This window comes from Magallana gigas, chromosome 8, assembly GCF_963853765.1.
Source record: "Magallana gigas chromosome 8, xbMagGiga1.1, whole genome shotgun sequence".
Lineage (NCBI taxonomy): Eukaryota > Metazoa > Mollusca > Bivalvia > Ostreida > Ostreidae > Magallana > Magallana gigas.
In genome coordinates, this window is record NC_088860.1 from 12,409,567 (window position 1) to 12,435,336 (window position 25,770).

Genomic DNA, 25,770 nt, shown 5'->3' on the forward strand with positions numbered 1-25,770 from the left:
TAATCGATAAATTCGATATTATGTATTCAGAAGCATCGTTTTTTTTCAAGAAAATTTAGTTATACCTTTAATGCAGTCATATTTGAAATGGTACGAACAGTTTAGATATTTTTTGTAGGCGTATGTGTTCCTACGCCAGAGTTCGATTACAGCGGTAGCGTTTGAAATAAAGAACATACTATATCTATTTTGAAGACAGAACCAGTACTGGCTTGACTAGATTTAATTTTATCATTTGTTTGTTAAAAATTGCTTTAATACACTTTTCCAGATATGTTTCGATTACTGATGAATTCATCGTAGAGTTTGATGGCGTTAACTCTATGAATATTACACAGCGTGATTCACATGGGGTTTTCCGTCTATAGCTCATTATTCTTGTCGGAAAAGCGTGAGAATTTATATTAGAAAAACTGTGCGTAATCATTCAAATAGAGCTATAACACTTCTTGCCATGCATAATAACATAGCGTTAATATCAAAATAAATAATTATTAATAAAGTCAACTCCAGTCAGTGTTATATTATTGCATTATAATTTGTTTATTGACATAAGCGACAGTCTGTATCAGATGGTTATCTGTGATGTAAGCATCTTGTCACGTGATCATATTCAGTAAAGAGTTTGAACGCCATTATTGAGTGTTGTGACTTTACAGTCAGTACTTCAGTTCTTTGTTAGATTTCAACTTCACAATTAATAAATAATTTTTTTATATATAAGTGTTATATCGTAACTCAATATTATAAAATGTATCCAACTTATGCTATTTATGAATGTTTTTTGTTATTTTTCACTCTGTTGACATATTTCTACAGCTTTAAACATCCATGCCTTATGTTTAGGCTCTCGTGTGTCTAATTGATCAGATTAACTCCCATTTTAATGTTCATACTCAGCCCACTAATATCTTTCCATGTATATGAGTTTGGGTGTGCATGACGCTTTATCGCTCTATTCAATTTCTTTCCCATGAATAAATTTGTTTAAAATAAACAACATCAATCAACCAGACTTGATATTGAATTAATAGGACCCGACACTCTAAACCACACCTGATTGTTGCATCGATCATGATAATATTGAAGAAATACATGTAGTTATAATGGTAGTTGTAGAGTGTTTCGGTGGTAAAGTAAACCTCATCAAGGGTCCAAATTTAATGTATCTAATGTAAGCGAGATTTTATCAAAAGATCTCCTATATTTTTGTGTTTGCTGTATGCAATGATAGGTTCCGTGTCAAATAACTGTTTGCAAGTTGATTCCGTCTTCAAAATATCCCAGTACTTCAATAAACTTTTTTAATCCTTTGACGCGGGGGTTGAATTGTGTAACCATGACGTGTGGATGCTTGAATTTTAATTTTTCCTCTGTTTTTACTCAGTAAGAGTTGCCTTTCTTTTCCTGAGATTTCGTCAATGATCAGATTTATTTCCTTTAATAAATGTCCTTTGAAGTCCTGTAAAGTTATATTGAGGGTGGATGGATCGTTTGTGTTTCTTGAATGCCTGATACATTCTCCTTTGATGAAACATTTAAATACTGATGCGTTGTGTGCGCTATTTCTATAAAGGTATTAACAATTATTAGTTGGTCTGATAAAGGATTTGATATCCAGTTTTTGACATTTGCTAAATCTTAGGCCCTTGTAGACCGTTGTATCAAGAAAATCCACGGATGTTTGAGAAATTTCAAATGTGAAGTGACAGTTGTTACTGATGTCAAAAAACTTAAGGATTTCTTTTCTTGATCCATCAAAAATGATAAATCCATTATCTCTGGATCTTCCGTGAAATAGTATTTTGTTAGAATACTGAAATTGAGATTCTATGTATCGAGCAATTTCGTACATTCTCATATCCGAAATTTCTGGCGAGGGTATTGCACCCATGCTGCATCCTAAGATTTGCTTGTAGTATTTCCCGTCAAATTCGAAGTAATTGTTTTCTAATACGCATCTGAGCGGGAAAATTAAATCTCCGACATCTGGATGCGGTATGTCTAAATTGCTCTTATCAGCGTTGGTGCATGCAAGTTCAACAGCGTTTAGTAATTCTTCAAATTCCATGTTTGTATACATTCTGGTTATATCATAAGTGATCAGTAGCGCATCAGTAGGGAGTTGTAAAGATTCGATCTTTTTGATAAAATCAGTTGTGTCCTTGATATAAGTTGATTGTTTTTGTACAATGGGGTAAGAAAGTAATCACAATATGTCCTATTGTAAAAAGTTATATGATACGATATGATGTTGTATCATTTTTTTGTATTTTATGAAATGATATTGTTTCATTACATTGTTATGAATTGTATTGAATATATAATGATAAATGTTGTAAATTATGATATTGTATCATTAGTATATTATTTTATCACATGATACTGTTACATATGATATTGCAATATGTAATATTGTATCATATGATACGATATTGTTTATTATATAATATTTGATCTTACGATATTGTATAATATGATATTGGTTAATATGATATATTATTATATCACATAAAATTGTATTACATGATATTGTGATATAAAATTTTGTATCATTTGATTCAATATGTATAATATGCCATGTTTTATATAATATGTTACTATATCACATGATATTGTATCATATGATATGATACAATGTTGTATCAAATCATATTGTATCATATGATACAATATTATATTATGTATCGAATATGATACAGTATCATGCAATACAATATCATACTAAAATATATTATATGATATTATGATGTACAGTACCGATCAGACCCGACCTAACAGAAAGTAAACCCCAACTAAACCCTGGGTTTACTTTCTGGGTTTACTCTGGGTTTACTAGAGTGGACCCAGAGTAAACCCAGAGTAAACCCAGAGTGGACACAGAGAGTAAACTCCGATCAGAAGTATACCCTGAAAGCAGACGCTACATGTGTATTCGGAATATACAAGGGGAAGGAATTACAGGCAGTAGGATGATAAGATAAAAAACAGGTCTGTTTCACACTTCAGTGCGTATAGTTGACTCCAAAAGCAATTCTCGAGTAAACCAAAAGTGAACCCCGAGTAAACCCAAAGTAAACCCCGAGTGGACCCAAATTTTCAAAAAGTAAACCCAAAGTAAACCCAGAAAGTAAACCCGGGGTTTAGTTGGGGTTTACTCGGGTGTTAGATTGGGTCTGATCGGTACTGTACAATATTATGATGTTTTATGTGATATGATATTTTATCATATAACACTATATTGTATCATATATTATGTATTATGATATTGTATTATGTGATCAAATACAATAATGTAAAACACAATACAATGTCATATCATGTATTACAATATCATATCTTATCATTATTTATTACTGTATTTTATTGTGTTATATGACATATATTATAAGTATGATATGATGCAATATTGTATTTTATATTATTGTGTTGATTAACATTGTATCTTATAATACTGCATGAAATGAACATATGATTATCATACAGGTTTTTTTTACAGATGATATACGATATTGTGTCGAAACAGTATCTATGAATATCCAAGATCATAAATTATGATTGTCATATAATTTGATAAAGGTGGTCTCATAAAAGTGATGCCTCATAAAAGTGATCTCGTCTCGGTGAGCTTTGTAATCTGTGATTACCTATGTTTTATTTTGATATACCGGTATACAATTTAAAAAACCTCAAATATTATTCAACGCTCAGAGCTCAGAAATGGACATAGTTTGTACGTGTATTTTAGATCAAATTACAGTTGCCCGTCGAAAAAGCTGAATTACAACTGAAATAAACGACTTTTAAGTCATTGTATATCTATAATTATTTCTAATGAATAAATATGGGGGTGTTTATGTAATCTTAAACTTGCAACAATGGGTGACTGTCGAGACTGTCCCGCCATTGCAATCTGCCAAAATCAATTCAAATCAATCGATTTTAAGATTCATGTGGCTGTTAGTATTAAAAGAATTATATAAATTTGAGCACGGTTACGTGTTTAATATATTGAAACTTAACTTTTAAGTGTGGACTCAACGCCAACTGCTGCAGTAATTTAGCTGTTTATTTGAACAAGACATGATGTTTTCAACAGATGTGTGCATGAGCGCGGAAAGAAACAACAATCACAACAACCCCTGTAAAATTCCTAAATTTATCCCTGATTTAATGTGTTGTCTTCATGGTTTTGAAAATCCAAATATAGCATTGCATCGTGTCGATTTAAGGCGACTTTTCAGAAGATTATGTAGATTTCAGAGCTAAAAAAAGAACACAATATCGGTGTTAATCGATGACATCACATTCGTTATATGAAACAATGTTTCATCTATACATAGGTGATTATTTGAAGAAAAGTTGTTTTTTTTATTAATTTTTGATCATAAAAAGTAACCCATTTATACAAGTAACTTTGATACAGATAGTGTGAAATTGTCTGCCCCAATAACCAGAGTCTCAAAACTGTAATTTAATCGGAATCAGAAAATAGAATTATTGACGAAAATTTATTACTTGAATTGGAGTAAATCACACCTACACAAGATTAGATATGCTATTGATGTTACTCGGGTATTATAAACGAGGTTTATTCATACAAATCGTAGTGGATATCACTCTGTACTCTCGCTCTCACTCTCCCACTGTAGATTCTGAATAAATATTTTTTATTGTACTAAAAGCCAAATGCCTTATGCGGGTGAACAGAATAGCCAATCTTGAGTTTTCATTTTCATTAATTGTATGGTAAGCCGCCGGCATAGATACATGTATGTAAATTGCGATTGGTCTTGTCTGACTGGCCGATGGCCTTGTCAATCAGTATGTTTCGAATTGCGAATAAGGTTGCACAAACAAATAGAAGATAAAACTATTTGGAATGAAATGGAACGTTTGTATTGGCTGCCTGGTTGTTTTGTATAACGTTATTTCCTAATCTATTATGTAAAATAATGTACGTACTTTAAACCTTTTGGGGTAATTGTGCCCCCTCCCAATTTGAACAACGATGCTAGATGCCTGTTTACTTTTTATTGAATGGTTTATAAAATTATTCATTCAATTTAAGTATTTGTAGATACAACTATGATTTACAACGTTCACATTGTTCTTTGGTGTCCTATTTTACATAATTATATTATTATTGACAGTCTGTGGGTTCGATCGATACTTATTTTAAGAGCATAAACTTTAAGGAATTAGATTACCAATAGTTGTAGTAACTTTAATAATCTTCATATACCCGGAATGATTTGCTGCTTCTGTGTAAACTGCTAATTTGGCAATAACGATTTTTTGCATATTTTTTTTACATATTCTTTTTTATCCATAATTGATAATTTTCAAAGTATACCATTACTGCGTATAGCATTATTTCTCACTCATGAAATAATTAACCTCTATCCGCTCGAAATTGAACCACCTGAGCCCTTCATCTTTGTACAGTAAAACATCACATAACACATAGGTATGTTGCACTCTGCCACTTTTGTGACTTTATTGTTAACCAAATTTGGTTTGAAATAATCAGGAAAATGACAATAGATGATTATATAACAATAATTAATAAGTTCATAAAATTAATCATAAAATTATGAATATTTAATTCTTTACCCATAATATTTTACAACTAAAATAATCCATAACTCCCATTACTGATGTAATCAATGATGTGATTGATTAGATAATTTATGAAAAACATAATCCTTGTGGTCTGAAAGCGCCATGCTTAATAAAGACAAAATAAAATACACAAGAATTTTTCTTTTTTATAAACATGTTCATAAAAAAGGAAGGTGGAGGGGTGGAGGTGGTTTATAGATCGCTTTGAAAATTTTCAATGCTTAGCTATCGGCGTCCTGAAAGAAGTGAGAACCCACGCTATTAAAATGACGCTCCCAAGATTTTACCGCGGAATAAATTCATTGGTTACCTCCGACGACGTTGATTTTGTGTCCATATATGAAGATGCTGTATAGCTTTGACAATACCGCAGGAAAGATAACTCTCGCGAACTTAACAGAAATCATCAATATGCATAAAATATTTTAAGAAATCTTAAAAATCATTTATCCATAATTGATAATTTTCAAAGTATACCATTACTGCGTATAGCATTATTTCTCACTCATGAAATAATTAACCTCTATCCGCTCGAAATTGAACCACCTGAGCCCTTCATCTTTGTACAGTAAAACATCACATAACACATAGGTATGTTGCACTCTGCCACTTTTGTGACTTTATTGTTAACCAAATTTGGTTTGAAATAATCAGGAAAATGACAATAGATGATTATATAACAATAATTAATAAGTTCATAAAATTAATCATAAAATTATGAATATTTAATTCTTTACCCATAATATTTTACAACTAAAATAATCCATAACTCCCATTACTGATGTAATCAATGATGTGATTGATTAGATAATTTATGAAAAACATAATCCTTGTGGTCTGAAAGCGCCATGTACTTGATTTATTCTATTTAAATCAAGTTCAGACCCATAACGATTTTTTGCATATTTTTTTTACATATTCTTTTATTGATTTTGAATGAAAAAATTTGAAAAAATTGTCCTTTTTTACATTTTATTATATTATTATTGACAGTGTGTGGCTTATTTGGAGATCGATGGATACTTATATCGAGAGCATGAACCCTAAGGAATTAGATTACCAATAAGTTGTAGTAACCTTGGTAACCTTCATATACCCGAAATGATTTGCTGCTTCTGTGTAAACTGCTAATTTGGCAATAACGATTTTTTGCATATTTTTTACCATTTTTTTCCATAGATTTTGAATGAAAACATTTGAAAAAAGTTGATGTGTCATTAGGTCTGTATGTAAGGATCGTTGCAGAAAAAAAATACATAATACCTCTATACATGTACTTGTAAGAAGCAAAATAAAAAGTTACATTTATTGTTTTTATATAATATTATGGTTACAGGAAAAAGAGGATTCCTATGATAATTTACATTGAACAGTTATTAGTATTGTTTATTGTTATAAAAGCCGGTGCTCATCTACCATTCAGATTTCATAAATTTAGTCACCACATTTCATGACGTGGCATGACGGATATGACTGTAGTCACTCATATCTCCATTACGAACAGATGCAGCGCATGCATGATCATAGTAATTGACGTCTTCCTGCTTTACTTGCTCGTGTAAATGGTTGTAAACGTCATCCTGTATCTGTCCACCTTTTTTAGACGCTTGGTCGTATACTGATGTTTCTTTCGAGCAGGAATTTGGGGATGCTTCTGACTAAAATTGATGAAAATTTATGTTTAGATTTGTATTTATACGGTTTATTAGATTGTTTCATCAGATTACAATATTCTTTTTATTGTTTGGTCGAAATCTTCTTATCGAGGCATGAAGGTTATGGCTATACATAATTACATAATTTTACGATTTCAAATGTAAATGTGCATATTTTTTTACTGTTTAAATTGTAAATGTATAATAAAAAATAAGGAAGCCACGAGGTCATGGATATTGAGAATATTTTTTTTTTATCTTCAAACAAGAATAAGTTTTTTGAATAAAAACAATGGAACAAAATTCCTATTTACTTAGAAAAAGAAAGGAAAGTTAATTTAACATGGTTTGATATGGAAGCTTTTTATATGGAAGCCGACTTTAATTTACCGCCAAACATCCTTATATACACTGTTTTCATGTAAAAAAAAAAAACCTATTTACACATTTCTGTTAGTAAATGTTAGTAAGGAAAACTATTTAAAGATCTTAATTGAACACCACCACCACCACCCCCCCCCCCTAAAAAAATTGAACAAAAAACGTATTTGTCATTCAGTACAAAAATGTATAACGTTTTAAAAAAAAGGATATTTTTTCTTCTAGAATAAAATTTGTTATTTATTTATCATGAAGGTTTGACTCTTAAGTTAACTTATTATTAAAACGCGTATTTGCAGCAAATAAGAATTCTGAAAAATAAAGCTCTAATTTTGCTTCAACTTTGACATTTATAATCAAACCGAATTTCATCATTACCTTTTTGTGTTTTGCCTGAATGTTTTGAAAATCACTGAGGTCAGAAACTTTTGCAGAACTATCATTGCCAGTGAATGTAACGTTGAGTTCTTCTCTTCAAAAAGGAAGTAAATCTCAAATATATTAATCATATACAGAACACATAACAAACAACATTAAAAATTCTAATTGAGATAACTGACCGTTTTTTGACATGTGTATGGAATCGGCTATAAATAATCCCCAGAACAACTGTTGTTAAAATCACGCCAAGAAGTAGTCCACCAAATAATGCTCCCAATATAGTTCCATTAATGGTTTCTTGAATGTACCACGTACATGTGGTTAACACAATTTGCATAATGGAATATGGATGCAAGAGAAGCATGTCAAGGTAAAACGGTAAGAACAATCATTGAAAATGTGAACTTTTATTTGTAGCCAAATGTTATAAGTAACCACAGGATAAAATTCTTTTACAATGAAAAAGCATAAAAGAAAGTTTGGTATCGTGTAGGCCATGTCTATCCTTTTTAATTAGAGTTCAGATATTTATTTATTTTTAAACCACAAACATGATAGTCATGTAACTCTCTGTGAATTTTTTTTATTTAAAACTACCAATACTATGAAGTTGTGAAATAATTCTATAAATCCTGGACGGTTGTAAATAATTACCTTGATTATGTTCAGAACTTGAAAAGGTAATTTTCTGACCTTAAAGAAAAACAACAAACGGTTTGTACTAAACTGTCTGTTCATGTATGTAGACTTTATTAAGCACATCAGGATATTGTAAGATGTTTGTTACGAACAAAGGTGTTCAGATCGCATGAAAGTTTAACACGATAAATTATTAGTAAAACCAAATATTCATACTATAATATCATATAATGATAATCCTGTTTATATTTATTACCATTACATACTTTGAACACAATCAGTGGAGTTCCTAGCAGTGTATCCTTGCATACAAGAACAATATCCTTCAAGACAACTAGCGTACGGTGATCCTGCACATTGTTCACTAAAGGAGCAGGACTGGTTCAAAGCAAGGTTTCCTATCCAAACAATAAACTGGATTTATTATTCAATAATCTTGACAACTTATGTAAATGTGATTTTGAAAGTGCAGAATTTTTAAAGTGCAGAGTTGTGAGTTATACTAAAAAATATATTTTTTATATATATTTCAAAAACATGCAGAATATATCACACGTTTTGATAAAAAATAATGTTCATTAATGAACCACCAATATTGTTGTTTGAAACAAACTTAACGACTACATCATGTATTAGGCATAAAAATATTTTTTAGATTTAAGTTTCCAATATCTTAATGTTACAAGCTTTGTTCATTTCATTTAGCATGTTTTTTTTTAGTCTGTGAATGTAGTTGGTAGAGTTCTCACTTCACCCTGGAATTAGTATTCAAGTAAAAGTCTAGGATAATCATTAACCAGCTAATTAAGACAACTGATATTTTTTCTGTATTCAAACCCACAATCAATTGGATTTTTGATTAACATCCTGAAGCCAATGTCCATTGTCTCAATACTATTCAAATGTTTATTGCCGATGAGTGCAATATATATTTCAAATATATAAGCATTACATGTACATGAGGTATGACTTATAATTAACTCATTTTCAAATAAAAAATAAAAATGAACCCTTGGAGATACCAAGATTATGAGAGTACGGTATATCTACAAAAACGAATTACAATATTCAAAAATATAATATAATATATATGTAATAGGGTGCATTTTATGATAATTACATTCATGCGTATTATTCATATTTCATCATCATCATCATCATCATCATCATCATCATCATCATCATCATCCTACATTCCATATTTTACATGTACATATTTAGAAACAGACTTCTATCCCTATAACTCCCTGTCTTTTATGCGCCTATCAAGTAATCATTACTTAATTACCTATTCGAGTGGCTTCTATTATTTTATAGCCCTAAGTCATTTCACCTGTATGGTCAATTACATACATGTGGACAGGATCAGGTGGTTTACTTAGCCAATAGTATGTTTTTATAATTTTTCCCGCTCTAACTGAGTAGCCTTTGTGACAGACCAAGGCTAGTACTCTTAGGAGTAAGACATAATTTCTTCAAGAGACGATTTAACTGATTTATTTATTTCATCAACATATTTGAAGCAGTCGGTTATAGTAAGTGTTCTATTTTTTTGGTATTCTTGAATTTTAATAAATAATTTAATAGATGATAATGATATTTTCTGTTTATTGGTACATTTGGCTAATTCTACTTTTTGAGGTTATACTACCTTATTTATGAAAGAATGTATTTTATAAATTATCCCAGTAATTCATAGTTTTGATATCTAAGCTATAGTATCTCATTTCTAATATATGTGAAAGGTTAGTTATTGTTACCATATTTAAAACTTGTAGTTAGAGAGTACCATTGTCAGAGTAATCAGGATTGTGCATGAAACCTTGTTCCATAAACAGGTGATCGTTGCAAAGTTATATTTTTATATTTATTTAATGTATATTGAAATAATGTAATCTACAAAGGAGCTACATTGAAAGTATATGTTTTTATTTAATCAAATATTGATATTGATAAAGATGTAGAGCATATTTCTATATTTTTGTAAATTGTGTTCAAGGGCAGTAACTCTTCTTGACACTGAAATTATGATGCATTTTAATCAGAGTTGTCCTTCTTTATAAATAGTTTGATTAGTGAACTCTGAGCAGTAATGTATTTCATGAATATGTATTTGAATATGATTGTATATTTTTATGCTGATATCTATTAATTATATTATAGGGTTTAATCCTATCCATGTATCCAAATAAATTAAGAACCCTTAAAGTGGACTTGTTTATATTTGAGACAACCCACTATCACATATAATACATATACAAAGCTACTTTATTACATTATAGTGAGAGTAGAGAAAATAAGACGTCAAACCCATGGATATATACCATTCCTACTTTCAGAAATTAAAAATATAAAACATATCAATATGCTTGTCTTTGCAAGCATTTATACTTACCTTCATAACATTCAAGATTATATAAAATATATCCAGGTGAACACACACATCTCCCTTGTTTACACACTCCAAAATATTCGTTTTCCTGGCATTGTTGGTCATGCATGCAACATCCACCCACTGGAACTTTTCCTAAAGTGTTAAACGGTAACACAACTGTGTAATATTTTGTAATATTGAATTTTCATAATGTAAGAATATCTCAAGCTTAATCATTTTTCAAATTTTTGTATTCTAATATTGTTTGTTTACTACTGTATAAAAATTTACTAGCAGCAGACTGAAAACAAGATCAATATATATTATTTCAATTAAGATTTGTCAATAATAAAAACTCACTCTTTGAGCAAATTTCATTCCTCATAGTATATCCAGGCAAACAATGACTTATACAACTACTTTGAATGATGGCATTCTGTGGATCAAAATTTCCACAGCAACTGTATTCATCCTGCCATTCTGTGTATTCAGCTGCTGATAAAATGAATTGCATTTTTTGTTTCAAACACTCCAGTGAGAAACACCAACATCTTTTTATTTGTTGAATTTAGCACCTTTGATTAATCAATCAAACTAGAAGGATGTAAATGAACTACTGCTGCAAATGCTGACGCTGTCCTAAATGGTTATCTGGATATAGAGGGTCAGATTCCAGTGCCAGATTTTGATTATAACAACAAAATCTTTTCATGATTTTGTCATTTCATTTTCATTTTATTTTCATCTTTCTTTGAATCTCTGAGACATTATTCATCAAAAGTAATGATTAATAGCACCTATCATAGAAAGTAGAGTAAAACCTTCTAAGTTACTATACTGTATGGGTGACATCGATCAGCATCCGCCTTTTCGAAATAATCTTTACAAGATACACTTAAATATATAAGATATCTTACAAGTACTTGCCTTCATTCCATTTAGGACAATTAATCAGCATGGTCAGCATATTATGATTGTCTTTGTTGTCTGGACAGGAATAATAATAGTATTTGTGTCTTCCTAACGTTATATCTACATTCCACAAGGTATTCATTTCGTCATTTACGCCTTTAATTTCAACATCACATTTGTCTTGACATGTAGTAATTTCTGTGATAAGAGAAGTTGATATCATTGATATAACGTAATTTTATATTTCTAAATGATACTAACACTAACAAGATTGAATCAGATTTTGGAACTTATATTTTAATATCTACACTGATTAGATTTTCAATTTTTGATCAATTTACATCCGAACCCCCTCTTATTTTTTCTTGAATCTATGCTTTTTTAAGATCTCTCCCATAATTGTGGTACAAATTAACATTAATTAATTCTGAAAGGGTAAAATCAATTATATTAAGTAATACATGATTAATTAATAGTAAACAAAAACAAGCTGCATATGCCATGTTGTCTTTTATGGTTAATTCATGAGCTCATAAAGGTTTATAGAAACATCGTTATTTATCCTGCACCTACCCCTTGTATTGAACGAAAACATATTAAACCAAAGATTTTTGGTCAAAACTCTAATATAGCCTCGTGTATTTATCCAACATTCAAATGCACAATAACGTCATCTTTCTTAATGGTATAATAATGGTTTCAACTGCATATACATATCAACTTGATATACAGCAAATATTGTCGAAAATAGCTTATTTGATGCGTAAATGTAAAAGTATGTTGCAAGATAAACAAAATACATAATAACTGTCTTGAAATTTAAGCCATAAATTTAGGGTCGAAAACATGAAGAAGGTAAGGCTTGTCGTCACCTTTTCTTACCCTCGGCCCATATTAAGTTTACATTTCAAGACGTAATATATATAACGTAACATATATAATTCAATAATATCGTAAAGAAGTCTATTTAAGACGATTTGATAGTATTAGTCGTATATTTACCAGAAATTGTATCTGTATTAAAAGAATTAAATTCTCGAACACTTACCATGTTCTAAATTTTCCTGTGCATATTTAATATCGAAATGACATTTATGTTTGTCATACATAAATGCAACAGCTGTCTCTAAACAAAGTTTACTGGAAGAAAGAAAAGAGTAATCATTTATTCTAGAATGTGATCTTTTTTAAAGGATTTCATGTAATCTGTTTGCGAAGGATTTTATTTGACAATTTTAAGTCGTTAACCAATTTTTTTTCACCTGTCAATGTCATAAATAGCTGCTGATTCGTATAGCACATTCAAAATTAAATCTGGAAAAAAATGATTTAAAAATGATTTAAATTGGGTAAGTCATTCACGGATAAAACACGATAGTATCAATAATAAGTATCAAAGTATCAATAATAAGCCAATAACAAATCATCGAATCAGAAACGAAAAAGTTAACGTAAAGAGAAAAAAGTACAGAGAGAAGCAGAAGGAACAATGACTTTTATTGAATTTGTTTTCAACGTATTCGAGTCATGAGATCACAGAGGATTCTTTCTTAAACATATATACATATATGGAATTTGTTTTATATCAAAAAAAAAGAGAAAAAAGGAATGTTCAAAACAAAAACGAACATAACAGATATTGAAGACAAACATTATATTTTCCAGTGTCTTTGTCTGTGATAACAGTACTATTCAAATTTGTAATAAAATAGTCAAATTCATTTAATCAGTGACACAAATGACGTATTTTTGGCGCAAGCAGGATTTGCATAATTAAACACGATAAAAATAATATAATAATGTCAATTATTTAATATTTAACTGAACAATTGATGAAAATTATGAAAATATAAATAAAAGAGATGTTTCTTAATCACCTTACAACACTACAAGAATGAGTCTTTATTTCTAGAATAAATGTATGTAATGTACTTACAAAACGTGTACAAAAACACAATCGCCATGTTTTGATATATTCCTGTTCTTTACTTCCCGGTCCTGTCGTCTTACGCATTTAAACCCCAAAATGGTATTGTGCATATTACGAGGGTTATGAGGTTTATGAAAAATTACGTCTTTACGCTGGAAAAAGTTGTTACAACCGAGGTTTTATGTATCATATCCGTTCAATGCATAAAGGCGTGTGTATGTGTAAGATTGTGCACGCGTGTGAAAACTTAATACGACGTTTTTCCGTGAAAGCCTGATTTAGAAGATGAAAATTTAGACAGTAAAATTTTGGGACTCTTTTACCCATACAGTATTATCTAAAAAAGTAAAGGTAATAAGATACCGTACATTCACTGTACCATCATGATCTTTATTTGCCAATATGTGAAATTATATACAATGTAAAGCAATGAAAAATTAAAAAAAAAAGATTTACTTTATTAATAGATAACCATTCCTGAGTATAAACTTGTGTTTTTCACTTTTGTCCGCAAAATTCAAATTTCATGGTTAATCCTTACTATGCTATCACTTTAATAGCTCATTTATGTCATTGATATATCAAAAACCCCTAGAAGACTCTTACTTGTGTTAATAGAAAATAATATAGGGGAATCAAAATTATGCATTTTATTTATACATATTTTCAAACTATCCACTGTAACCATGTCTCGTCCGTCAAAAATATTCATATAGGATGTCATCGTTGTGAAAAACGAACCCTCTTTTAAAGGGGTTGTATCAATGACTTGTTAATACAGCAATGAAATAGGGGATGTCTGAGCCAACATTTAATGCTTCAACAAACTAAGCGTATTCACCTTGACAAAGCTCGGCCTGATATGTGAGATGGATTGTTTTGCAAGTACTTGCTTAAGAATGTGTTACAGTAATCGGAAACGTTTTCCGCGTTACATATAAATCTCGCGAGATCACAGCTTCTGTTTATCTGCCCCTGTGACACATTCCTTCCTTAATACAACAATAAAAATAGTGGTTTAAATGTTTTTTGAAATTTGAGTTGTCAATGAAAACATATGTAAACATCGAACTATGAGTTTCATTAAATTTAAACTAAATTTCAAAACATCGCTTGATGTATTTTTTTTGTACATGAATATTTGTTTAGAGCTGTAATCGCTACAAACATTATGCCAATATTTCAAGTTCATGTCTGTAAATGGAAAGACATCTCTGAATACAAGCACCTTTCAGTGCTGTAAGAAACAACAAACTACATATATCTTCATCCTTGATTAACGAAAACGACAAATATATGAATACGTGAATACATGTAACATGCACCAGAAGGAGGAGATGTGACATTATTTTAAAATCAATTTATTTCATTTGTGACAATTTCAACTGCATCTCAGGTTGTTTAAAATTTTAAACGCCCTGAAGCAGTCATTTAGGTTCTGTGGTTGAGGTGGAGTTACGCATAACAAAGAAATTTTAAGCACCTATTTTTAAATCTTCAGGTGTGGTGGCTTTTAATTCGCACGTTTTAAAGTATTTATTATCTTTTCAGGCATTTTGAAGGACCTTTATGATAGAAATTGAAAACAAACAAAACACTTTTACGACGACGTTCTATTAAATCATTGTGTATCTGAATTAAAACGGATATAAATAAACTGAACTCGTACTACATTGATGTACATGTAATATTCAACATTATTTAACATACATGTAATGCCTATATAAGTGTACTGTATATAAACTTCAAATTTATGTATATTTGACTAGACTTTGACCCGTGCGTGCACGGGTTGACATTGCATATCGGACACTTACGAATAGGTACATCGACACAGTTTATTATTGAAATTTGCATAACAAAGCTATAAGCCTACAATAATGGTATTAATTTCACTTCACTTTCCTTAGTTTGGTAAATCTAACTGTGTCTCGGGAAAGGTACTCCCCACAGTTAGAATGCCTCCGTTATACCCGTAATGTAGCAGAAAATTGCAGAATCGCTCCGGAACGATTATGGAGAAAGTTAATGAAGTTGCCTTGAAAATAACAGTCAAATTCATCACAACAAACCTTTTTCAGACTGCAAATACCTTTTATCTAAAAAATTTAATCCACAGAATGGAAGAATTCAACACCTTTTCACCAACGTACACGTATTTTCTTTGTAAAACTGGGTCCGTAGGACATTATTCATTTTTACGATAAAACATATTCTATCTTCACTCTAACAAATATAGTGTAACTTTTTCGCATGTAATCAAATATTTTTTGTAATCACGAAGACAAAAGTAATTAAGTACTTACATGTACTTGAAATGTATATTTGTTATTTTATACTTTCTCTCATAAGAAATCATTAATATATATGAACAGAATATATAGCAAAAGTCCAATGAAAATTTACCCGTATATGTATTATCATTTCTGAGTTTATTCATGCAGATGTAATATTGTGGAAACGTAAACTAAAGATCCCGTTAGCGTGAATGTATTGCGCAAGCGCAAGATTGTAAAATCCAAAAAATCCAAGTGATTTCCGGGAATTTTTTAGGAATTTTCGTTGATTATTAATTAGCGAAGCTTAACTGAGAAAAAATAAAAACAAATTGGTAATCTTCAAGTACCAATTATGTTTAAAATATATAAAACAAAAGACAGTATTCTTCCGATTTTTCGGTATTAAAGACAAAAAATTCGAGTCTATTATTTTAATATAGTAGTATAGATTTAATTCATATAATCCCGTCATATTACCATTTGTTATGAACAGCGGCATACAAAACATATAAACATTGTTTTCTAAATGTCAAAGTATTGGTATGATATTTACACTGCAATACTATTACATTTTTTGTCCCAATAATGATACGATCCAGATCTAATTAATTAGATTAATGACCATTTTAATTGCAATAAACCCATAGTACTCATTTTAAATGAGATAAAAACCGAAATCCTAAACGAACAAAATAAATCTCCGAAAAAAATATTTTCCTTTCAGATAAATGATTTTATTTTATTGTTTATCAAATACTTGAAATAAATGATACTTACTCTAAAGGATATAATTCAACTACCACATTTCAAATATTTTAAGCTCCCTTGGGCTTTTTTGCTATGAGTACGATAGGTAAAGGCAATACTAAAGCAAGGAATCTTCTTATTTCTTCTGTCTGTGCAACTTTCGAAACGTATTTACAAAATTTTGAATTTAGTTGGAATATATATGAACAGTTACATGCTTTTATATTAGAACTCATTTGGCGTCTGACAATACCAATCTTCCCGAAAATCAGTTACAGAACCCATGAAACCCGTATGCGTATTTTCTGCGATGACCACAAGTATTCAGTATTAACCACCCCAGATATGCTTTTTATGTTTTCAATAAACACTTAAGCTGTTACATTGTTTTGTAGATTAGAAATCTTGCTTGGATGACTCAGTGATGGGAGTAGATTTGGTTAACAGCCATCAGGACTATTGCCAATACCACTTCTAATTTCATTCTCGGACAGTATTGAAATGTTTGTGAAATTCTTAAAACGGTTGATCCGTATATATTAAAAAAATTTCAATTGTGGTATGTGAATCATAATGTGAAAGTAATAGATTTGTAAATCTTGATATAAAATATTGTTCTTACCAATTTAGCATCAAAATAATGATCCTATTATGCAAATATCCTTTTTATATGTGTTTACAAAGTAGTAAATTAACAGGACAAATTTTAATGATATTAGAAGTCAAGATTATTTACCATTGTATGGATTGTATCTATTAAGCTCTTCTATGATCCTTAACTTCGTACTCCTATGATAACTCAAAAAGCATTAAAATAGGAAAATAGGTAGACCTTAGTAAAACCTGCGCTTTACATATGGCAAGATCGATTTACAATTAAAACCCCCAATTCTTTTAAACAAATCTATATCGTTGAACCACATCCAACTTAACCAAAATTATATATTCTCTGTGATCCAAAGGGATTACTTATTTAAGTGTCTGAAATACATTTTAAACATTTGACATTTTGAAACGTATTTAGCGTATATACTTCTCCTACTTTAGTTTTCATTTTTGAAAGAAAAAAATTCGTTCTCTTAGATATATATCTTAGAATATGTTCCTGTTTAAGATTCTAATCTTCTAGACATCTTGTACCAGCAATCTTTAAAATCATATCTTTATATAGTACCATAAACTTATGATAAATGATGTAAATAATTCAGAAGTTTTGAAATTATTGGCTATTTTAGTTCTTTCAAAATATCTTTTACACATAACTTTTTGATCTTAAAGAAACAAAAGTTGGCAGCCAATAATTACAAAAGGATTATCAGTACCAAAGTTTGATTTGAAAAGAAGACGTCAATGTGAAGAACTATTACCAAAAACTACATAAACGGCCACAGACTACAAAAAAATCATACTTTTAAAAATTAGGAACTATAGAACTTATTTCTTGATTAAGGAATATCCAGCTTCAATTGATTATGGAAGACATTTGATAATGTTTTTGTGAATTTTCTTCTATTATATTTTATACAGTCTAAATCATGTACGCGAGGAATAATAATACTAATGCACAGCCAGTTTTCCTCTCTCAAGCAGGGATGGAATAAAGCTAATATGAAATTTTCTTCAAGGAGTATGATAACAAGCGATTATATCGATACATTTTTTTTGCAAAAGGCTACATTTTGTGAGCATGTGCATATAGCAATATTATTTTGATTCACTTTGTTCTCATATTTTATATACCACATGCATTTATTTGATTTTCGGAGATGGGTTGTTTAGTTGATTAATTGAGTAATCGAGTAATTGTATCCTGTGAAAAATATTTCTGGATTTTTATTCCCATTAATTTTAGAAATAATTTTGGCATACTTCAATTGTGTAAAAAAAAAATAGAACGAAAAACTAATTATTGTATCTTAAACAGGCAAGGTCACGATTTTGGTCAAAATTCATTTTAAAAATTTTAATGTTTAAAAAATGTAACAAAAATTTGACCATCATTTGTTGAGTTTTAAGCGAGTTACAGAGCTTACAATTCTTTGTTATGTAAGCAAAACGTTTGTTTACATTTTGAATATTGAAGTGAAATTTCCATTTTAAGACTTAAAATGAATGTGTAAACCGTTAAAAACTGTTTATTTATGCTTGAAATGAATAAGAAGATAGACAACTCAGCTTGAAAAAGATTTTTTATACGTATATTGACCCTATGTAAACAAAACAGGGCACGAGCCTTGTTTACATGACATGACCCATGTATCTTGCTCATAACTCTACGACTGACTCTCAAATTTTACTTGCTCATTAAAAATACATCCATAAAGCATTTTGATTAATAAAAATAGTAAACTTGAATTTACCAAAATCGTGACATTCCCCTTTAACCCTTATTCTATAGAGTTATTATCACTATCAAATAATTATTGATTGACAAACTTTTCATAGAAGTGACCAATGAATGTTCATCTCAAAAATGTACATCCTTATCAAGGTTTGATTTTCTTTAATTTTAATTACAAATCATTTCCAGTAAAAAATACATTTAAGAGAGAATGGAAAACGGTGAAATATACGTTGTGCACAGGTTTATTTAAACTTAAAAGTTAAGTTTATTACATGTACTTACATACGAATGTGATGCACTGTATAAACTATTAAACACAGAAATGTTTTTCTATAACAAAAGTCTACAACATGATCCTAGTGTGTTTGGCCCCTGTCATACATCATGCTGGTAGTGCGTGTTTGTGCAGAACGTACCGCCCCCCCCCCCCCCCGAAATTTTCTGAACAGATAAAGTTTCTAGGAAATAGCGTTTTGAATAATTATTTTTATCTGATTTTTTTTAAAAAGCGGTTGGAAGGAGGAGGAATAACAATAATTGTACATTTAAGTCCGGTAAGAACACAACAACCTACCATCAAGTTTTTTTTTGTTGGTACTGTTCATTAAACAGTGTGATACTATCAATTATGCTGATCACAAGACTTTGGTTTTCAAAATCCATATAACCACTCTCTGATACTGATGACGTAATACACGATAAACGACGTTTGTTTTATATGCCCCTTTTGAAAGTGTTTGTATAAAAATGGTTTTGTTCAATAAGTAAACGTTGTCAAATTGATAAAAAAGATTTCTATGTAAATTGTACTTTTTAATAAACGGGTTTATAATTAATGTATCATCAAAATGGTAACTTGATTCAAGGAACCAGTGTTGCATAGTGCCTTTTCTCCTAGCCATCTTTTTCCCTGTAATAATGCTTATAAAGCAGTAACCCCTCCCCCACGAAATGGCTATGTAGTAAATTTTCCCCAACGAAAAGCTGGCTAAAAAGTTATATTCTTCCTTTTATAGCCAGGTAACCCTTCCCCGGAAAGCCTTCTATATATCTATTTGCCATAGAGTTCCCATTTTTTCATTTCGGTTATGTTTATGGCAAACCTTTTGGCAATATTTTAAAAAGCATTGAAAAACACAATGAAAGGTAATAAAGGCTTAGCTCCTTCCAAAACAAATATTTGACAAATTATGACATATAATTTTATATGTATCTTTTGAAAAAAGGGGGTTAATGATTGCAAAATTAATTAACTATTCCATCCTCCAAAAGCCATTCATTTAGGGTATAAACTATAAAAACAGATAATTTTCAAAACTCAACTCTCTACTTCTAAATATCTTGCGACTAGATGCAATAGTAGGGTAAGAAACAACAGAAAATTTGGCTCCGATGTGAGAGATTTATAAGCAAGGGTAAGGTATACTATTGATTATATAATAAAAAACATAAAATATTTAATTTTTCAAATATTTACATATTATCAAGCAGTTTGTAATATTTTTTAAAGCAAATTATAATCATCGTTATTTGTTCTAAAATGAAACAATTTGTAAGAATTATCAAAGTACTGAAAGTACTGATAGGCGGAAGCATGATTGCAAGTTGTCAATGTCATAGTGTTATTATAACTATTTTCTTTTTAAGAATTAGTTTGATAACATAAAACACTATTCTAATATGTCAATTAAGGTTTATACATGTAGTAAATGTGGAAATACTCTGTTACTGCACCAGATTAGTCTGGATCACGCCTTAAATAACGATTAAATGAGAAGAGCAATTTACACATCAAAACATTTATTTTGTGTAGTACATTCGTATAACAGTTGATACTTACATGCAAGCTGAAATTACAGGAATACATTTTCATTTATTATGCCGATTTATTAAAAATGTTCATTTTGACATCAAAATGATGAAAGAATGTTATAGTATTAGAATTTAGTAAACTGAACTTCTGAAACTGTAGTATTTTATTCTTTTCAATAATGTTTCACAAAAATGCAGAAGTTACATTTGTACATCACTTAATTACAGTATTTTACAGAATCAAATAATATGTGTGTCACTTTGCTTACCTGAGAAGCAATAGCCATTGAGAAATCAGCTTCATAGAATAAAACACAAAATATCTGGACAATGTGTTGTAAAAAGGTATTCAATAAAGAGATTTTGATGTTTTCTTAATATATTCTCAAGTTTAACAGTAACAGGATGATTTCAAAGTCATTTTATATGTGGAGAATTGCAGACCTCTAATTGATCCTCAGATTGCAGTTCATATATTTTGTTGACAAATGTTTAAAACTTTTTTAGAAAGAATGTATTTACTTACTGTACTGTATACCAAACATATTTTACAAAGATCAAACATATATGCAAATGTTGAGAATTACAATACAATGTAAAAGCCCAGTAATTTATGGATAACTATATATTGATATTCAATAATGTACAAATTATGTGTCCTTTACAATTGCTCCATGTTGTACTGTCAAATCACAGGTTTCTAGTATTGAAGACATTGGAACTTTTAACTTTTAAGTTTTTATTTAAATACTAATGGAATCTTCAAGAGAACTTCCACCATTACAGAACATAGACTTTCAAAGAATCCCTTTATGGCTGCATGCCGTAATGGTGTTTTTGGAAAGCGTTTAATCCTGAAGTGTGCCTTTTGTGGTAACAACAATTTCAATTCACTAGTGTTGTCTTGCATCCATTATACCAATGACAACTGTCTTTTTCCGCAGGATACTCTAAAATGTGTTGATGAAAAATGAATAATGGATATATTATCAAGAAATATTTAATTACAATATATTTGACCTCCAATAAAGAAAACATGGATTTAAAAAAGAATTAATCTATAAAATATTTTATATTTATATGTGTTTTACCTTAAATAATTTATTTTCAAAAGTATACATGTATCTTGCAAATAAAGGATGAGATATATAAGAAGATCACACGATATGAATTATCAATAATTATAAGGTTATTTTTGTATATTACATACAAGTAATGGAAAATATAGTGATTGAACTGTAAATGAAAGTTAAATTTTTTTTCTACAAAATTCTTCAGTTTTTAATTGCATTTGCACCCAACTTTAACAACTCTCCCCTTCACCAGAGATGAAGAATGATATTGAGCTCTCATTGTCCCCTCTTGTCAGTTAACGTTAATAAGTTTCTTGACATTCATCTGAAAGAACATATACATATAAAACAAATAGATATATGTAAGGTAATTATCTATAATCATTGTCAGGTATATAATTGAGTCTTTTTAGAATTGCAATTAATCATGAACATGGTAAATCAAAGATATGCCGGTATATAGTCCAAGCTCTAATGAATTGAAAATTTTAAAATTTAAAAACAAAAGATGCAGTCATCAAAATTATCATATAAATTATGATGTAGAGAAATTTCCATAGGAAATTTTAGTCACTTTCATTATAGAGTAATGATAAGGTAATTCTGAGATACAAGTAAATACAGTAGGTAAAAGGAAAAATCATATTAATTTTTCTAAATGTTCAATTTAATATCTTTGCAATAGCCTATCTGGAATATTTATTATATCAACCAATGAATTGTATCTTGTATGATACTTAAAAGCTATATTTGAGATATTTTTAGAGAAAATTCATTTGCATTGTTCATGAGTCATTTTTAAACCAAGCTAAGTATTGTAATTTTTTGTAAGCAAAATGAATGAACCCTATATCATACAGTGCAGTTCGTAACATATTATAAATCACCATATGAACATATAGATCTGTAAAGATGTCACAAAATATTAAAGGTTTAAAAAAAGGAAATGTTATCTTCCTTTATATGCGATTCCATTGTGCTAAATTTTAATCTTTAAAGATATCCTGTAGGCCTCGCCTTGTGCAGTATTCATAACAAAAGATCAACATTTCAGAATTATCGATGAATGCCTAACACAAACAATATAAATTCTTGCATAAAATTTATGTACTTATCTGAGATTTCTCTGATTCTAACCCCCGCTTTTATATTGTGACATGTCCCCTCCGCACCTCACACTATACAAGCGGGGATTAGAGTAAGAGGAATTTCGGATGAGGTAAACGTTTATACAATGAGAAGAAACACATTAATTACCTAACTTACCTTACGTATGTCGAAGATGGACAGTCACCAATTGTTCTCAACGTGGGTTTGTTGACAAAAATTTTACACTGTATAACGTTATGCAGTATTGTCTGAGATTACTTCGCGAAACGTTGGTATGTTTACAAATAATTTATAGGCATTGTATCATTCTAATAATCTTTTATTTATTAATAGATTTATTTACACCCTTGTTTTTTTTAAAGCATTCATTACCTGTTTCCCTATCAGTTTTTCCTTCTGTACTCATAAACACGCAATTTCAAATTGAACTATTTTTTCCCTCGAAATTTCATCTACAGGCATCAGACTCCGTGCTTATCCTTTGTTTATGTCGCATACCATCGCAAGAGTTATCGTTCGTTCCTGTACTATCAAAAACGTAAATCTCTGCTATGGGCATTTTCAATGGATAATTAAAAACGATGAAGTAAAAATTTAGAGACATACCACAGTTCTATTATCAGAAACGATGTTTAAACGATGTTGCAACGGAGCTCGAACAGTGGGGGGGGGGGGGGGGGGGGGGGTTATAGAGTTGTGTGCCCTTAGTTTTAAAAACATCCGATAGTTTACCATGAAAAAGGGCAGGAATTTGACCTATGACGTAGAAGGTCATGAAAGCAATTGCAATAGGCGCTTCCGCCTAAAAATGAAATGGCTTTTTTTCAACCAAAATTAAGTTGGTTTCTTTGCTGGAAAGGCCCATGGTCAGTCAAAACCAATAGTAAAAAAGTCTTTTAAATTTGAAATGGGGCCTCATGCAACCTTACTGTTTGCAAAATGCATCACTCCTTCCATCTCCAAAAGGCATAAGGTATAAGGTTCAATGTATAAATAAGAATCAATAACCTTAAGTTAAAATTCACTGTATGCTAATGTAAATTTTATTCCACTTTAACAAATTAACCTTTTCACATCCAATTCAGTACAATATGTAACTTTCTACATTTTTAAAAATATAAGCTTGCCCCTATAAAAATTGGCAAGTATTAAGACAATTAAAAAATATTTTCCATAAGTTATGTTAATATTTGGTAAGTCGATCTATAATTTGGATTTTATTGTCAATTCCTAAAAAAGCATAATTTTATGAGAAAAAAGAGAGGAAAGATAATCCATAACTTATATTAGGAAGAAAATATAATTTCTGCATTTTTCCATTTCAAGTACGGTTTAGACTGATTTCATTGTCTAAAAGTTTTACATTTATTAATTAATTAGGAATGTTTTCTCTTTTTTTTTTCTAGTTGGCCATCTTATTATTTTTTGGGGGGGGGGGGAGGGGGTGGGGTCGTTAGAATTTTGTGCGCGAGTTATGTATACATAAAAGTTACTCTCCTTGATTAAATAAAAGGTAAATCTGTTACTTTTTTATCAACGGAAACAATAAGGAAATTGTTGTCTTTAAAAAATGACTTAAACACATTAATGATTTATTACGGGTATCGCAGACGTCGTTTTGTGAAGTAGATAACGTGCACTCTATATGAATGACGTGTGACACTTTACATGTACGTACACCAATCACAAACTCGGAAAACATAATTTGATTGAAAAAGAGAAAGTATCATTCATGTAAACCATCAAGTAATGGGCGATCTTTTTATGACGTGGATATTTTGATTTTGATTTTCAGTGCAGAAATATGGCCCTAAAAATGATGGAGAAACAGACGTATGGACAAACGGACGACAGGTCATTTAATAATTCCTAGCAAGTTGTTTTGAATTTAAAAATTTAAAAATTCTTTTTTCATGTGATTGCATTGCATGCTGTACCTTTTAAGGTATAGATTCACCAATAAGTCACTTTCACTTCTCTGTATTCAATGCCAAAATAAAACTTTGGCTATATACAAAATGATAAGATGACAAACCGCACATAAGTGAACAGTGTATGCAAACTTATGGAACCTTGGGATGAACAAAACATTGATTTTAATTCCAATTAACTTTCCGAATATACATATATATATATATATATATATATATATATATATATATATATATATATATATATATATATATATATATATATATATATATATATATATATATCCTTAATCAATGAAAATTCTTCATTGAATAGACAAATATAACCACAACATGAATCGAATGGAGGAAGCGAGGCAATTATTTTTTAATTCAATTTATTCATTCCTCGTGGACATTCAAACTGAATGTTAGGTTGTTAAACAGTTCAAAACTCCCTGGAGCAGTCATTTAGGTTCTGTGGTGGTGGTACTGGTGTTAGGATTCATACTGGTAGTAGGATTAACACAGAACATTGGAAAGCACGTTTTCATTTCATCAGGTGTTTGAGATGACTCTTTACACGTTTTACATAATG

General features: G+C 30.0%; 1 protein-coding gene across 6 annotated transcripts; it reads right to left on the reverse strand.

The window, feature by feature from the left end:
- Nucleotides 1-5,471: 5,471 nt before the first annotated feature.
- LOC136270766 (uncharacterized) lies at nt 5,472-14,078 on the reverse strand. Of its 6 annotated transcripts, XM_066069418.1 has the most exons (11): nt 13,904-14,056; nt 13,230-13,281; nt 13,016-13,107; nt 11,983-12,165; nt 11,416-11,550; nt 11,077-11,208; nt 8,948-9,079; nt 8,697-8,735; nt 8,222-8,339; nt 8,040-8,133; nt 5,472-7,283 (listed from the first exon to the last, which is right to left on the reverse strand). In XM_066069418.1, exons 1-11 carry the CDS (start codon nt 13,929-13,931, stop codon nt 7,074-7,076), a joined length of 1,215 nt encoding a protein of 404 aa, XP_065925490.1. In that variant the 5' UTR covers nt 13,932-14,056; the 3' UTR covers nt 5,472-7,073. The 6 variants fall into 6 exon arrangements, with proteins under 6 accessions (XP_065925490.1, XP_065925489.1, XP_065925488.1 ...); XM_066069417.1 differs by lacking the exon at nt 13,230-13,281 and having other exon boundaries at nt 11,416-11,547; nt 13,904-14,078; XM_066069416.1 differs by lacking the exon at nt 13,230-13,281 and having other exon boundaries at nt 13,904-14,076.
- Nucleotides 14,079-25,770: the final 11,692 nt, after the last annotated feature.